Here is a 15927-nt window from a genome sequence, read left to right on the forward strand (position 1 = left end):
TTGATCAAACCGGCCGATCCGGTCCGATTTTCGATTCGGTCCGATTCTGATAACACTGCGTGGGTGGCCACCTGCCACCATCATCCTGGACGAAGTCGTTGGAGGTCTGATTGTCTGCTAGCAACCGTCGCGTAGGGGCCGCGGTGGCGATCGTCCTCCTCCTCTCTTTCAGACCATAGTTTTTGTTTTTATTTTAAATAACTTTTTATTAAGATGATATTTGATTAAAAAAAAAACTTACTTGAAAGTTTACTTAGTATAATGACCTTATTCACGAACAAATAAACGTTACTACCTTGACAAAGATAATGCTAAAACTTAGGGGCTCACTTTGGTACTTTTTCCTAAAAGTAATCCCAGAACAAAAATGTTAAAATCCTTGTAAGTGTTGTACCTAAAAATCATTATAATTCAAAATTGCACTTACACATCTATGGAATAATCCATGGATATTGTGTAGATTACAACTCGTGCCATTGTGAATGAGATTTTAAATTAGGATGATGTTTAAGTTGATTAACTATTATAATCAAAAGAGGATATAGTGTAGTGGCACATGTTATCGCCTGTTAATCTAGAGGTTACATGTTCTATACTTATGTGAGACTACCCATACTCATTTATAATTATTTAGAATATCTCTTTCATTGTACTAGGTCATGTGTCTCTTTTATGAAAGAAAATTTATTAATAATTATTAGGAGGATACAACAATACTCTTTTCATAATAATCTTTCTCTGTAAACTATTTCCCTCAATAGTTTTATATGAACTTTTATTTGTTTTTAATGTCATTGAAACTTTTTCTCTGTTAGGTCTTTGTCATTAATTTATAAATTGAAACATTAAAAGACAGAGGGAAATTTATAAATTCAACTATTAAAAGACATCGATGTGATGTTTGATAAATTTAATTAAAAAAATAAGTGCATAAGAAGACGAAATGATTGATAAGGATGAGAATATGTATTTTGAGGAGTTAAATGCACTAGTAAGTAAAAAATGATTTATTTCATTGTATCAAATTTTTTTACTTAACCAATTAAGTAATTTTTGATTTAATGATTAAGTAATTTAAACGTTCATATCTCATTTTTCCCTCTTTCTCCCATTCATTTTTTCTTGTAATTAACTTTTAAGCACTTATACGATTAACTTGAAACACACCCCATGAGAGGGGCAAAAGGGGTGATTGTGGTTTGGAAAAATCGTGTCAAACAAAAAAAAAATTCAAGTTGGTTCGAGTAATAAATTCGAATCTTAATCACTTTATAAGAAAAAAAATCATCCAAATAAGATACATGCATATGGCGATTCTCATCTTCGCCATTCGAAGCAACAGTGATCGATATTGGCGTGGACCGTACGGGTGTACAAAGAAAATAATCTCTTTCATTATACTAGGCCATGTGTCTCTTTTATGAAAGAAAATTTATTAATGATTATTAGGAGGATATAACAACACTCTTCCCATAATAATCTTTCTCCATAAACTATTTCCCTCTATAGTTTTATACGAACTTTTATTTGTTTTTAATGTCACTGAAACTTTTTCTCTGTTAGGTCTTTGTCATTAATTTATAAATTGAAACATTAAAAGACAGAGGGAAATTTATAAATTCAACTATTAAAAGATACTGAGGTGACGTTTGATAAATTTAATTAAAAAAATAAGTGCATAAGAAGACGAAATGATTGATAAGGATGAGAATATGTGTTTCGAGGAGTTAAATGTACTAATAAGTAAAAAATGACTTATTCCATTGCGTCAAATTTTTTTACTTAACCTATTAAGTAATTTTTGATTTAATGATTAAGTAGTTTAGACGTTCATATCTCATTTTTTCCTCCTTCTCCCATTCATTTTTTCTTATAACTAACTTTTAAATGTTTATACGATTAACTTGAAACACACCCAAGAGAGGGGCAAAAGGGGCAATTGTGGTTTGGAAAAATCGTGTCAAACAAAAAATAATTTCAAGTTGGTTCGAGTAATAAATTTGAATTTGAATCACTTTATAAGAAAAAAACCATCCGAATAAATCACATGCATATGGCAATTCTCATCTTCACCATTCGGAGCAACAGTGATCGATATTGGGATGGACCGCACGGGTGTACAAAGAAAACCGACGAGTCAAATCAAACTTATATATATAGGTATTTGAAGTAGACTCATCGGTTTCATGTGATAATGAGCCTCATTTCGTTCGATAATAGCTTGTCATGTCAGTTTTTTCACTCCTTTCTCAACTCGTGATTGACCGTACCTTTGAGTCTCTTGCAATAATGAACTTAATTTCAATTTTCTGACTTTGTTATAAATATTTCGCTATTTTCTCAAATTGCACGGTGCCTATAACTCTTCGTTTCTCCCTACCTTAATTTCCCAGTCCCTTTTTCCTCTCTCATGCCGTCAAGTTAACATATTTAGGCGCATACATCTTTTTTTTGATTAAAATATATTATAAGTCAGCATAATCAGTTATTAAGAGGGTTAGTTTCCTGGGTTGCACACCTCCCTCCCACACATGATGCCATAGGTCGATTCTAGCAATTGCTCCCATACTTATTTTTTTTTTTCCCTTTTCCCTATATGGTGCAGCGTTGATTCTCTTAACCCAAAAAAAAAGAGACCATTTGCAAAATCCTCAAATCATTCTATCGGTCCCAATCTTTTTATCTTTTGTTGAATCTCACTTACAATTAACTGAAATAAATTACACGGTGATCACGAAATTCATGAAAAAATAAAACATATTTTATGTAAATATGTTCATTTATTCTCAAAGAGTAAAACTTCAAATGGTGTGAACTGATGGTTGTATTATAAGTGGTATTGCACCACCATTCAGCTAGCTAACGATAACCATTTAGCCCAAGAGCCAGGCTGTTATGCTATCATGCACCTCAAATATCCCTCTAGGTATTTGTTGACAACCTCAGATTGCCCGTCGATCTAAGGGTGATGAGCTGAAGAAAGGGCCGGTGAAACCCCCTGAAGCTTAAAGAGCTCTTGCCAAAAACAACTCAAGAAAATCGGGTCCTTGTCACGGTTTCAAGCATCCCGTGCTGCTTAAAGACACAATCCATGAACACTCGCGCGAAGATTTGTGCATTATAAGGATGAGAGAGGGCCATAAAATGGCATATTTAGTGTTGGGAATTGATGTATGCCATAAAAGCAATTTGTCATCAATTCTGTATTATGACATTAATAACATAAGGCATTTCAGTTATTTTGTTGTTGCGCTATTACTTTTACACAACCCACTATTCCAAGAATGTAAAATTATGGTTATAAAGGCAATAATTTTGTAATGTCACAGGACATGGAGAGAAATGTGAATGACCAAAATAAGATTTGTCCATCCTACGTAATGGGGGTAATATATCATGGACCCCTTAGTGGGTGAAATCTGAAAGTGTTTGCATATTCAAATGAGTCGTATAGAGATATCGAGCTCATTGTTCCGACAAATCTATCATGTACCAAGAATAGAAAGATTGAGCTATACAAAGATGACATCAACCATGCCTTGGGTTCAATCGAGATATAGAGGACAAATGGACTATAATTCACAAATTTGTCAAACAATTGGCTTTTTGATTACTTGAGTATTAGTGATGCGTTGCTAGATGTCACTCACTATTTGTAATGTAAAAATGGAGATTTTAACATTACTATTAACGTAATTGAGAACTTATATGGTCATACATTGCAATTAAGTCGACGGTTGATGATGAAGGAAATCTCATCTAACAGAGATCACATAAGTTGAGGCACAAGTAGGATATACCACATGTTTAATAAAATCAAACTTCATGATTCCAATTATTGGATTTAATGGATTGAATTGACGAACAAATTGGGTGTCGACACGTGGACCAATTATTTAATGAGAAGTGGTTCAATCATGTGATAACAAGTGGCGCAATCCGTGTTGACACATGGACGAATCACGGTCCAATCCTACATTGACACATGGACCAATAGCAAGACGACATGTGGCATGAAAAGGGACAACACATGGCACAAGTTGGAGGTGACACGTGGCATGGAGATGCCAATTTTGGCCATCCCACGCCGACTGCACAACCCCCCAAGGTCCCTCCAAACAATTGAAATTCGGGTTGGAAATTACTCGATTCGAGCGCAAGCGAGTTATAATAAGACTATAACTTGCTCAAGGGCTTCTTTCGGTCCATTAGTTGAATAAGTTTATCTTGTGCGAATGCATTCCTTCAGGAATTGGCCGCTAGCATTTCGGTCTTAGAGTTTCAACATTTGGTGAGGATACCGGTACAGGCACGACATATAGAGCGCTTGGTTTGACGAGCCGACAGAATTTCTCTGCATTCAGATATGCTTTATTTGTCTCTATTATTCTAGTATGATCTTGGCAGGAGGTTCTACGTGCAGAAAATTTTGAATTTTCGCTTCCACTATTGTTCTGTATTGCGCGTGATTCCTTCATTCAGGGAATCTGTCCACAACCGCCATAATGACCTCCTTCCTACACGATGTAGGTAGACCTCGATGAAATCCATTGCACTATCTGTGAAAAAGGGTTCTCGGACCTGGGTATGCTAAGTGTCTAGAATTACTCTTCTAACGGATCGTCCATTCCCTCACATACTACCTGACATCTTTCCACATCCCTTTCCAGTAGAGCAAGCTTGATATCATTTTAGCATGATAGAGAGTCAGGAGCTCTTGGTGTAGTTCTCGATTGCCTCCCACAACCAACTCGCCTTTTCTTCTGAGTTGCCCATTTTCCCAAGTATACCTTGCGTGAGAGCTGACATCTTCTTGCAGTTCTCTGATGATTCGTTGTAGCTTCGGATCAGAACTCCATGTCTCTCGTACTTCGTCATAAAGTTCAGAAGATAACCTGATAGTGTCATTAGAAGTAATTCTAGGCTTGGGACCTGGATAGAGCGTCAACTACTTTGTTTTCCTTTCCCTTCTTATAGCTTATGTCATAGTCATACCCCAAAAACTTAGCGAGCACGGTGTGCTGCAACGGGGTGTTAAGCCTTTGTTGCAATAAGTGTTTAAGACTCTCATGATTTGTTTTAATAGTGAAGTGCTTTACTCCAAGGTAGTGGTGCCAATTCTTGGCAGCATATGGAATGGCTAAGAGTTCTCTTTCATAGACCGAGAGGGCTTGGTGTTTTGGAGCTAGCATTTTCCTAATACAGGCAATAGGATGCCTATCCTAGGTAAGCACAGCCCTATTTCTTTTCCAGGGGAATCAGTTTCCACCTTGAAATTCTCAGTTGAAATCAGGCAAGGCCAGGATTGGTGCGGAGATCATGGTTCTTTTAAGACGATCAAAAGCTTTTTGCGAAGCTGGCCCCATTGGAAGCCATCTTTCTTGAGTAGATCTGTAAGTAGTTTGCTAATATGATCGTAGTTTCTCACAAACCTTCGATAGTAGCGAGCCAACCCCAAAAATCCCCTCAGCTGCTTCAAGTTCTAAGGTACAGGCCACTCTTGTACTGCTTTAACCTTCATTGTTTCAGTTGCCACTCCTACAGAAGTCACCATATGTCCCAAATATTCCACCCTTTCACTCCCGAAGCAGCAATCACTCTTTTTGGTAAACAGTGAATTGCTCCGTAGCACCATTCTAAGGTGCTGTAGATGATCTCCCCAGCAGAAACTGTATGCCAATATATCATCAAAGAAAACCAATACGAACTTATGAAGGTAGGGAGGAATACCTCATCCATGAGGCTTTGAAATGTAGAGGGGGCGTTAGTGAGCCCAAGTGGCATTACAAGGAACTCATAGTGGCCTTCATGAGACTTGAAGGCGGTCTTGTGAACATCAACCTCATGCATCCGAATTTGGGGGTTACCTGGACCAAAGGTCAATCTTGGAAGAACTGTGGAGCCTTGTAGCTCATCTATTGGCTCCTCTATCAGTGGGATTGGAAACCTGATTGGAAACTTGTCCATCACTGCTGCTTGACTCAACCCCCTGTAATCTACACAAAACCTCCATAAGTTATCTTTCCTTTTCACTCGAACCACCAGGGAGGAGGAAGACCAGGGCCGGGTTGAATTACTCCCGATTCCCTCATCTTTGGTGATTCTCTCAAGGACACCCTTTTTGTAATGCAGGGTACTGATAGAATCTTAAGTTGACTGGTTAAGCACCTCCTTCAAGGGAATTTAGCGGTCATGGGCTCTCGGAGATGGCAACCCCTTTGGTTCTTGAAACACGTCCTGAAACTCTCCTAATAATGTGTGGAGCTCCTGCTGATACAGACTACTCTCCTCGTTGATCAGCTCTTTGGTGGGGTCCCCGAGTTGCAACCTACCGAGTTGCATAGCTGAACTTTGCCTTTTTTTATGCAGCAACAGTTTATTTATTTGATCTTTATCTATGACTCTCGACTCCTTGACCAGATTCCCTTGGTGCACCGTTTCTTTGTCTTCTATGCAGAATTTCATATACAACTCTTTGAAATTCCACAAGATATCTCCCAAGGTTGATAACCATTGAACCCCCAAAACCACGTCATAGCTACCAAGTGGTAGTAAGAACATATCATTCTCATATTCTTTCCCCTGCATTTTTCATCGAAACCCCTTGCATCTCATCTTACACATCAGCTCTTTCCCGTTTGCCACGGATACCTTAAATGGAGTGATGTTTTCCACGGGGGAACTTTACTTGTCGTGCCGTCAAAATCCACCAGGATGCTCAAGAGTTTTGTTTTGACTGCCCTGCTACTCTCATGGTTTGGCAATTAAGGGCTCCCGACAATGCATGTCAGGAAATCTGGGGAAGGGTTTCTTCTTGGACAGCCACTTCTCTTCAGCTAAAACCTATGATGTATCCTCAGGATCCTCTGTTAACACCTATATCTCTATCATGAAGGGCTGCCTTTTCGGACATTTATGGCCATAAGTAAATTTTTCGTCACACCAAAAACAGAGGTTCTCTGCTCTTTTCTCATCCATTTCTCTTGAAGTTAAAGTTTTGGTGCCCCAAAAAACACTTGGTGGGGGCCGCTGGTATGGCGTAGCAGCAGGTAACGGCAACAGACCATTGCCCACAGGTTTGTTGGCTGCGGGTAGCACACTCTTAGCAGCAGCCACTGTGACAGCCTTAGAAGTGACTGCTGTTAAGTTTGCACACTCGTAGAGAAGAGCCCTTGCAGCTTAAGTGCTTGGGAGGCCTGATCAACCATGGCCTGATAGGTCGATTCTTGAAGCCTGGCTAAGGAACAGGCCTGAGCAAGGCTTTCTGGTTTGAACATTCGTACGGATAACTGGATCTCACCTCTTAATCCCCCCAAGAAATGACTCAGGGCATTGTTTTCATTAATTGAAACTTATTGAGCAGCATGTCAAATTCATTCAAATATTCGTTTAAGGTTCCTGATTGTCTCAAATTTTTTAGATTGGATCTTCATAACCCATATCTCCAAATCGAGAAATCACTACCGGAACATAGTCCTTTCACTTCATCATTTTACCTTCAGCATCATTGACTTCATATAAGCCTGGTGCCATTGCAATGCCTTCCCTTCCAAAATGAACTACTGCCAATTTAAGCTTAAGCTCATCAAGATTCCTATCCACCTCAAAAAACTATTCGCAACGATATAACCTATCCTTAACCTCTTCTCCATTGAATCGGGGAAGCTCAAGCTTTCCTATTTTCATGGCAGCATTAGGATAACCCAAAACCTGGCTAATTGAAGAGGACTTGGGATCATCACTCTTAAACGTGTGCAGATGAGCCATCAGCCGATTCTGTTGCAGAGTGAGGCCGCTGATCATGTCAGCTAGCTGATCAATTCGACTGTTGGTATTCAAGTGTCCTGCCTTCCGCTCCGTGAGGATCTTGTCTTGCTCCTCCATGGCTATCGCCATATTCCCGAGATCCTGTGGACGTGTGCTTCCTGACATTGATGCCAAGATTGAGCTCTGATACCAATTGGACTGCACCAGAACCAATCGAGCAGAAGAAGGAAGAACAGAGAGAGATACAGAGATATTTAGAGTAGAAGAGATGCAGAAGAGTGAGGAAGGAGATGAAATTATCTATTAGAAGCTGAGAATTACAAAATGCTGAGAAGAGATCATGACTCATGATGATGAGCACATATTGATCTTCGAATTATATATGCCTCTCCCTCTCTCTGATACATAACACCTTCCCTCAACCCAACGTGACTGCTCATAATGGAAATTCAACAATTAACAAACGGAATACCCAATCAGTCTATGACACACTTCCCACTGCAGAACTTCCCCAGCTTATTCTGCAAGGAATCCCCAGCTTACTCTCCAAGGAATCTATACAGGTGAACAGCAGGACAGTGGGAATAGCTCGAATGGCACCATCTCGACACCAGAGAACTCCTTCAACTATATATTCATTTCCAGTAAGTGAATAACCTCACCACGAAAATTGAATCTGGAATATCTTGATCTTCATACTAGGGTGTGCACTACTATACAATACCTCTTTCTCGTTGCTGAGTATTTAATTTGAACCCTCATCTCAAATATTTTCAATTGAATTTATTAGTTATTATGCAATAGCTTTCACTGTATGATCATGTTTGTGTCATCAAGTCTTGCTAGTTCATTTTCTTGAAAAGACAAGTGTTATATGTACCTCATTAATAAGATGTTATTGTGCCATTACATGCATTTCTCTTCATCTATATTCTCAACAAACATCAGATGCATCTCAATTTCATCAGTAAAGAGGTGTGCACCAGAAGTGTCGACTTTATTGGCTCCCGCTACGCAATATTTCAAACTCGCGTTCCACTCATAGGAGAAAATAGGATATTCTGCAAATGAACCATTTATCAATCACTCCAATAGATTAGATTCTTACTATTTCCTGCAGCTGAAGAGTCTATGAACCAGTGGTTGAAATTAACCCAATGCCGTCATTAATGCGTATTCCCTCAAGTCTTTAAAGACAGCTACAGAAGCAGTGAACTAGTTGTCCTCAATCTAAAATTCTTGACTTGATCTTGATGAGCGAGGTAATTCTAGCCTACGAAAGGTTTCTCTCGCGCATGAAGGATTCAATCTTCTCGACATCCTCTGGAGTGTCGACACCATGAGCCTCGTGGTCCACTTTGATCACCTACATGAGAGTGAAAGCATTCAATGACTCCACATACATGACAACTACAAACACACGAGAAAAGGAACAGAATACTCATTGGAACGAAACTAAAGAGAAGGTGAGGTTATTAGATTATTAGAAAGGACAAACTTTGATGTGAGGACTGATCATAATCCGGAGTCTCAGATTATTAATAATAGTATATTCCAGATCTAGAAAAAGCCCCATCCAGTAAAATGAGGATGGTAAACTTATACAAGTCTACAAAGTACTCCCGAGGCATATATGCAACTTTGGAAGTGCTTGTGCTGTAGATAGAGTGGAAGAGTGAAGTGACGAAAAGAACCAATCAATACCTTCATCTTATAACCATTTTCGAGAACTTTAAGCTGTTCGAGATCCTCTTCGAGCTGCAGGGGAGTAGGCTGGAGCTCTGGGTATATCTTCAAAAACTTTGCATCAAAACTCTGGTGATGAAATAAAAAGAGTATTAACAAAATATAAAAGGACAACCACCCAAAAAAAGAAAAGAAAAGAAAAGACAAGATATAAGAACCCTGCACACAAATTCGAGAACATAAACACGATACCTGAATTCCAAGATGAAGCAAATAAGGAAACTGTGGATTCACCTTCCCAGACCTGAATTATCCAACTGGTGTTATCACATATTCATGAGATAGTGAACTAAGCAATAGAGATATACATACAGTTGATGGAAGTAGTAATAGATATATTAGCAGCAGAAGTGATAGCTTGAAACCCACTTGTTAAATGGGATCAATCCCCTTGAAAAGTACATAGCATAGCCACGATTATCCACAATACATTTAACCCGATTTGGATCGAATGCATCTTCGGGTTTCAAAGATGTAACAGCAGTACTAAACACAGCATCTGGCGCTGCCTGAAGAACATCATGATGTCAAATACAGCTCTGATGAAGTAGGCAATGGAAATATTATTTTTTTACACATGCTAAAGAAAAAAGCAGTAGGTCACAAGAATCCAAATATCAAAAGAGCTCATAATCGAACAACACTATAGGGCAAATCTGAATATATATGGAAGAAGAATAACACTGGTCCACAGCTTAATTGGAGAAAAAATTGTACCTGCAGGGCCTTAACGATCCCATCAATTATCTCAGGCTCAATAAGGGGCTCATCACCTTGAATATTGACAACTATATCATACTTCTTGTCCATCTTTTCAAGGGCTTCATTGCAGCGTTCGGTGCCTACAAGAATAATTAAGTTGCATAGGCCACACTCAAAAGTTAGCTAAATCTTCAAATGAAGTTAAAGCAAAAAATCTTACCGTTCCGGCAAGATTCTGAAGTCATAATCACATTTGCTCCAAATCCGCGACAGCATTCTGCAATCTTTTCATCGTCCGTTGCCACAACTGTAACATGAGCACAATGTGAACGAACATAGACAAAAGATGTACAAATATGATTAACAATCTGGAGCTCTTGGACCGTGAGTAGTCCATTGATTATTGAGCATCAAATAATTTGCTCGATCAAAGAAGCCATATGTAACGAGCATGATGCGCACTGAAAGCAATCCATCAGTGATAATTACAAACTGGAACTTCATGTCTATTGCCAATAACTCGATTCTGTCACTGATGGGATCAGGCATCGAAGCTAACCAGATCGTACAGCTTAAGACTTCTCCATCTTACATGTGTCATCATTAACATGAAACGAATAGACAGAAGTCAACGACGCATTTCATATTTGATTGTATGCAGTAAGTTGAAGAAAGAGAACATACCAAGGTAATCCAAGGATGAAGCCAGCTTAGCCCTCTCCCATGTCCTCTGTCAGAAACCAACTTAAATTAGCACAGACAAACATCTTGATCCTTATCAATCTATGAGCCCCACAGTTAAGTAACAGCCAAAGTTAGCTCTGCATGCACGAACACACGACATAGGCAGAATGTACAATTACGGAACCAAAGCAATCAGAGGTGAAAAAGGCGAAAGAAAGAAACGGAGAATGGGAGCAAAAAAAATGCAACCTGAATCATGGGCTTGCCAAGGATATGAACCAGAGGCTTGCCCTGAAACCGAGAGGAGGCGAAACGGGCGGGTATGATGCCAACGACGCGGCTCCGGAACCTCCCGGATCTGCTGAGGTGATAGGCCCTTGCCCCAATTGCCACCGCAATTGCCGCACCAGCGAGGAGGCCATGCACAATCCACTTCTTGGCGGTGGCGGTGGAGCTCGACGAAGACAATGACGAGGATGTCGTCTTACAGACCGACATGGGATTCATTTAGAATCCACCTCTGAAGTGAAGATCACAGCCCAATCGATCGGAATCGGATCTCAGAGGTCTCTGGCAGACAAATAACTGTACGGACAGAACTGAGCTGTTATTGCCACCTTCTTTTGAAATTATCGTATTATCAACTTAAACATAAATAAACAATCACTTTTTTTTCTCAAATTATATATACTGGGGGGAGAGCCCATGCTTTGCTGCAGTAGCCCAGTCACGCTTGCAGGTCTTTTTGGTGACAAGAATTTTCACGTACAATGAATGAATCAAATAATTATCTCCTCAGCAATTTCTTAGCCACAGTTACCGAAGCTCTTCGTGATCAAGAACCATCATATTCGATCTGCAAATCATGGAACTTTTTGAAAGACTAAATCACCAATACTCAAACCTGGGAAATCTAAAGTTCACTACTGACTACTTAAGAAAGTGATTTGATCAAGTGCTGAGTGCCTTTTTTGTGTGTAATATGATCTTTGACCTGTTAACTAGCAGATTCAAGGCCCAGCAACAACCATTATTGTCAGAGCAATATATGTAATATAACAAAATTATTGAATTTCAAGTTGCAATACCGTACTTGTATGACCACATTATACTATAATTTGCTTCTGGTGCTGAATTGAATACAATACCTCCAAGTCTGGAATTTCATCAAACAACTACTGGGCAAGTTGAGTCCTCCGGCTCCGGTTTGATTTGATGCAGGAATCGAGATCTGAAGTCTCAACCGGAGCTCAACACACTACTTCAGAAAAAGATCCGGACTTTCTCATGTTAAACCTTCTCTTAGCCCAGCAAATAACCCCACCACCGCACGAGCAATAGCATCACATGAATAAAAGTTAGAAATGCTATCCAATTGAAGGTCAGGAAGAGACCATAGAGGATGCCATGGACTACCTAATTCACCTCTTCGGGATCACACGGGAAAGCCAAAACCATGACGCCCGACCCAAAATCAGGATCATGGTCCATTTTCCAGTGGCTACCCGTCTAGTATAAAATTCCAGGAGCTCCGTGAAATGCAGAGAATGCAAAGCAATGAGATAAGAATAGGTTGATTACCTGTGTGACGACAGCAGAATCAGAAGTTAGATGAAGTAGCTTGATTGCCACGACTCTGAGCAGAGTTCCGACCACCGGAGCTTCTCTGCAGGCTGGATCCAGACGACCGATCCATTCATTCAGACACAACTGCCTTTTTTTTTTTTTTAATCGGGCTATGGGGCAGTGCCGGGCCCAGATGCATATGGCCCGGTCCAGCACGATATCATTTTCATGCCGGGCCTAGCGCGGCCCGATAAGCCTCGGTCCGGTATTTAAAAACTCAATTAGGTCTCGACTAATCCAATTCGAGTCGGGTGACCCACTAATGAATAAAACTTTTCTAGTGTGAATTTTCTCCATTTATAAGACTCAAACTCGTGCTTAAAGGGAACAAAAGTCGAATCACTTGAACCAATCAATGCTGGTATACATGCATTTTGTAAATTAATATGATATGTCCAACAATGAATTAACGTTATAATTACTATTTATATAATTGATAAAGTTTTACATGTAACAAAATATATTAATTAATTTAAAATATAAGGGTTAATACCAAAAAATCTCAAACTTTTCATATGTTAACGATTTTAGCACGAACCTTTTTTCGTTTTCATAAAAAATTTACCAACTATCAATTTGATGATAATATTAAGACGGCGTCAATATCTCCGTTAATTTTCACTAGAATGTTTGATATGTACATGACGGTACCATGTGGCTCACGGTGATTGGTCGTATGGATCCTAATTTTTTTTAAAGATAAAAATTATTATGCAAAATAAAAATAAAAATAAAAAGGTGAAACCCTAACAATGAGCGAAAAGGGAGGTGGCTGGCAGTGGGGACCTCGCCGCCAGCAACCACCTCCCCAATTGGGGTTGCTGGCTCAACTTTTGTTTTCATTTTTGTTTTTTCAATTTTTTTCAGATTATTTTTTATTTTAAAAAATTGAGATCCACTTGGCTAATCACTGTGAGACACGTGGCCCTGTCAAGTACACTTCAACAATTCCGATTAAAAGTAACGAAGATATGGATGCTGTGCTAATATTGTTATCAAATCGATAATTAGTATTTCTTGTGTAAAAAAAAAAGTTCGTGCTAAAATCATTAAAATGTAAAAAATTTTTATTTTTTTTTTTGTATTAACCCTAAATATAATAATTCATTGCAAGATTAATTGGAGAGAGAGTGAGAGTCTCGGGAGAGAGAGAAGGGAAGGAGGACAAGTGGAGAAAACAAGTAGAAGAGTGGGTAGTTAGTTTGTTTAAACTTACGGTTATACCCATGATTTAGTGGTCTTTCATTAAAGAAATTATGGGAATATGGGCAAAGTTGAAAATGAATGTTATACCAGTAGGTCTTCTTCAGTATAGTAATTATAAATAGATGTATTCAGCGAAAAAAAAATTATAAATAGATGTATACGAAAATTTTGATGATTGTTTTCACTAATTACGGAAATGTTATAGCTCCTACTCTACTGTATACACTAGCTCGAGGCCGAGCGTTACCCAAGTAAGGACAGAATTAAAACACAGAAAGTTAAGAACTGAATCTGATACATAATTATCGTGCAGGGATAGAACTGTAACGGAAGGAAAACATCAGTATCTGATCTGAAAATATCCTTAACATTAGGGACAGAACTAAAACAGTGCAGAAACAACAGGACCTGATTTCAACACATATAAAACCTGCATGGACTGAACTGAAATAACCAGAAAATTTCGAGAATGAATTGAAAACATTGGAAACACCGGGAAGTGAGCTGAAAATCCATAAAATGCACAGGGGCTGAACTGAAAGTCAAGCAAATTCTCATGGAAAATATGCAAGAACGCCTAAGAACATAGAGGCCGTCCGGGGAGATAAATTGGAGGGAAATTCATGCCAGATAGATCCTATCCTATTCCATCTATATGTGGGGTTTTTTTTTTTTAATCTAAACGTGGTTCAAACACATTAATAAATTTACAAAATCAAAACAATCAAGAAAAGCGATTATTGAAAAGGTAAATTCTAGGATGAAACGTTGATTTATGTTCCACGGTGGATTGCTAATTTTTTTAGTCATTCTAATTTTGAAGGCAACATTCTTGCCCATAGAACTTTCAATTTCGTCTCAAATCCATCAGGGTACATATATAGTAAAATAAATTTAGAGGACCGCTTACGTGTCGAAATAAATGTTGATGACGTGAACATATGGATGACGTGCCGATGATGTGGCCGGATTATAATGGACCGATTTAGATGAAAAACCAATTTATACAGGTCGATTTATAGTATTCTGGGCCAAGATTGTAAAATGAAACTATAAAGAACTAGAAATGCTAGATGCAAAATATGTAAATAATGGACGGATGATATTAAAAGTTGGTGGAATCTAATAACTAAAATTAATGTTTCATCATGGAATATAAGTTAGCGTTCCATCCTAAAATCACTCCTATTCAATATCCTTGGTTTGAATAAAAACCCAAGATACCTTTTTTTTTCTGGTTCTTCTAAAGCATACAATATAAATGCATTCTATATATTTTCTCCTACTATTCCTAGTCATGATTTTGATTAAGCGAATCATAATTTTCAAACTAAATCAACTAAATGTCAATGCATGATCTAAATATGCTCTTTGTTGCAAACCAGCGATTGATTATCTAGTCACAGTATAGATATCTTTGAATGCGAAAATCTGTTTAACTATCTTAAATGCATGCACAACTTTTTTCGTAAACAAGGATTGGAGGATAACTTAATCAAACATGTTTCCTTATTTCATAATGAAACTCTATCATATGATTAAACCCACAGTATTTAAACTTTGAGCACTCTAGTTCTCAGAAAATTGAGCTACAAGGTGGGTCACAAACGAAACAGAAGAAGACATAATAAGGGTGTGGTTGCATCAATTATCAATCAATTAGTTATAATATATAAAAATCGGGGCAGAGGACATGGTTGCATCACAAAACCCAAATCTTTCATTTTCAGTTAAATGAATTTTTACTATAATTTATCTATACTATATTCAATAAATTTTATATATTTGTCCTTATTATTTATATGTATTTGTGTATAATTATGAGTTATCTAAAAAGTTCATATAGATGAAATAAAAATTTAAATTGTGCATATTCTATTCATTTTAATTTTCCTACTCTTACAAGTTATAGAAGATATCTATCTTACAGATATAAGTTGAATTTCTCTTCTCGATATATATTACTCGAATTTTTATTGAATTAGTGAAAGCATTTATTTTCGTTATAAATTCACTTTTTTTTAATCTCAATCACAATTTATATTGATATATATGCTCGGTACATATATTTTTTCTACTTATATTTATTACTAGCATATGTGTTGATTATTTATATTCAGTTATACAAAATATTGATAAATATTACTGCGCAATATGCGAGTATCAAGTAGTTATTATAATTAAAGAAAACAGCAT

At 37.9% G+C, this 15927-nt stretch overlaps 1 protein-coding gene across 11 annotated transcripts; it reads right to left on the reverse strand.

Annotated features, from left to right (window-relative positions):
• Positions 1 to 8745: 8745 nt before the first annotated feature.
• LOC116215325 (3-deoxy-manno-octulosonate cytidylyltransferase, mitochondrial) lies at positions 8746 to 12639 on the reverse strand. 11 transcript variants are annotated; one of them, XM_031550990.1, is made up of 11 exons: positions 12481 to 12639; positions 12048 to 12195; positions 11669 to 11755; positions 11149 to 11484; positions 10900 to 10945; positions 10436 to 10522; positions 10231 to 10355; positions 9883 to 10022; positions 9706 to 9757; positions 9472 to 9582; positions 8746 to 9133 (listed from the first exon to the last, which is right to left on the reverse strand). In XM_031550990.1, the coding sequence occupies exons 4-11, from the start codon at positions 11404 to 11406 to the stop codon at positions 9041 to 9043; spliced, it is 912 nt and encodes a 303-aa protein (XP_031406850.1). In that variant the 5' UTR covers positions 11407 to 11484; positions 11669 to 11755; positions 12048 to 12195; positions 12481 to 12639; the 3' UTR covers positions 8746 to 9040. The 11 variants fall into 11 exon arrangements, with proteins under 11 accessions (XP_031406850.1, XP_031406849.1, XP_031406848.1 ...); XM_031550989.1 differs by having other exon boundaries at positions 11591 to 11755; XM_031550988.1 differs by having other exon boundaries at positions 11567 to 11755.
• Positions 12640 to 15927: the final 3288 nt, after the last annotated feature.

Source organism: Punica granatum, chromosome 7 (assembly GCF_007655135.1).
Source record: "Punica granatum isolate Tunisia-2019 chromosome 7, ASM765513v2, whole genome shotgun sequence".
In the NCBI taxonomy this organism is placed as follows: domain Eukaryota; kingdom Viridiplantae; phylum Streptophyta; class Magnoliopsida; order Myrtales; family Lythraceae; genus Punica; species Punica granatum.

What these genes read in the sequence shown, in the direction of transcription:
- LOC116215325 (XM_031550986.1), bottom strand. Translation starts at nt 11,406, where the DNA reads ATGAATCCCATGTCGGTCTGTAAGACGACATCCTCGTCATTGTCTTCG. An exon ending in TGCTTCATCTTGGAATTCAG is followed by an intron (nt 9,583 to 9,705) that starts GTATCGTGTTTA and finishes TTTCATCACCAG; the next exon opens with AGTTTTGATGCAAAGTTTTT. An exon ending in AAAATGGTTATAAGATGAAG is followed by an intron (nt 9,134 to 9,471) that starts GTATTGATTGGT and finishes ACTCTCATGTAG; the next exon opens with GTGATCAAAGTGGACCACGA.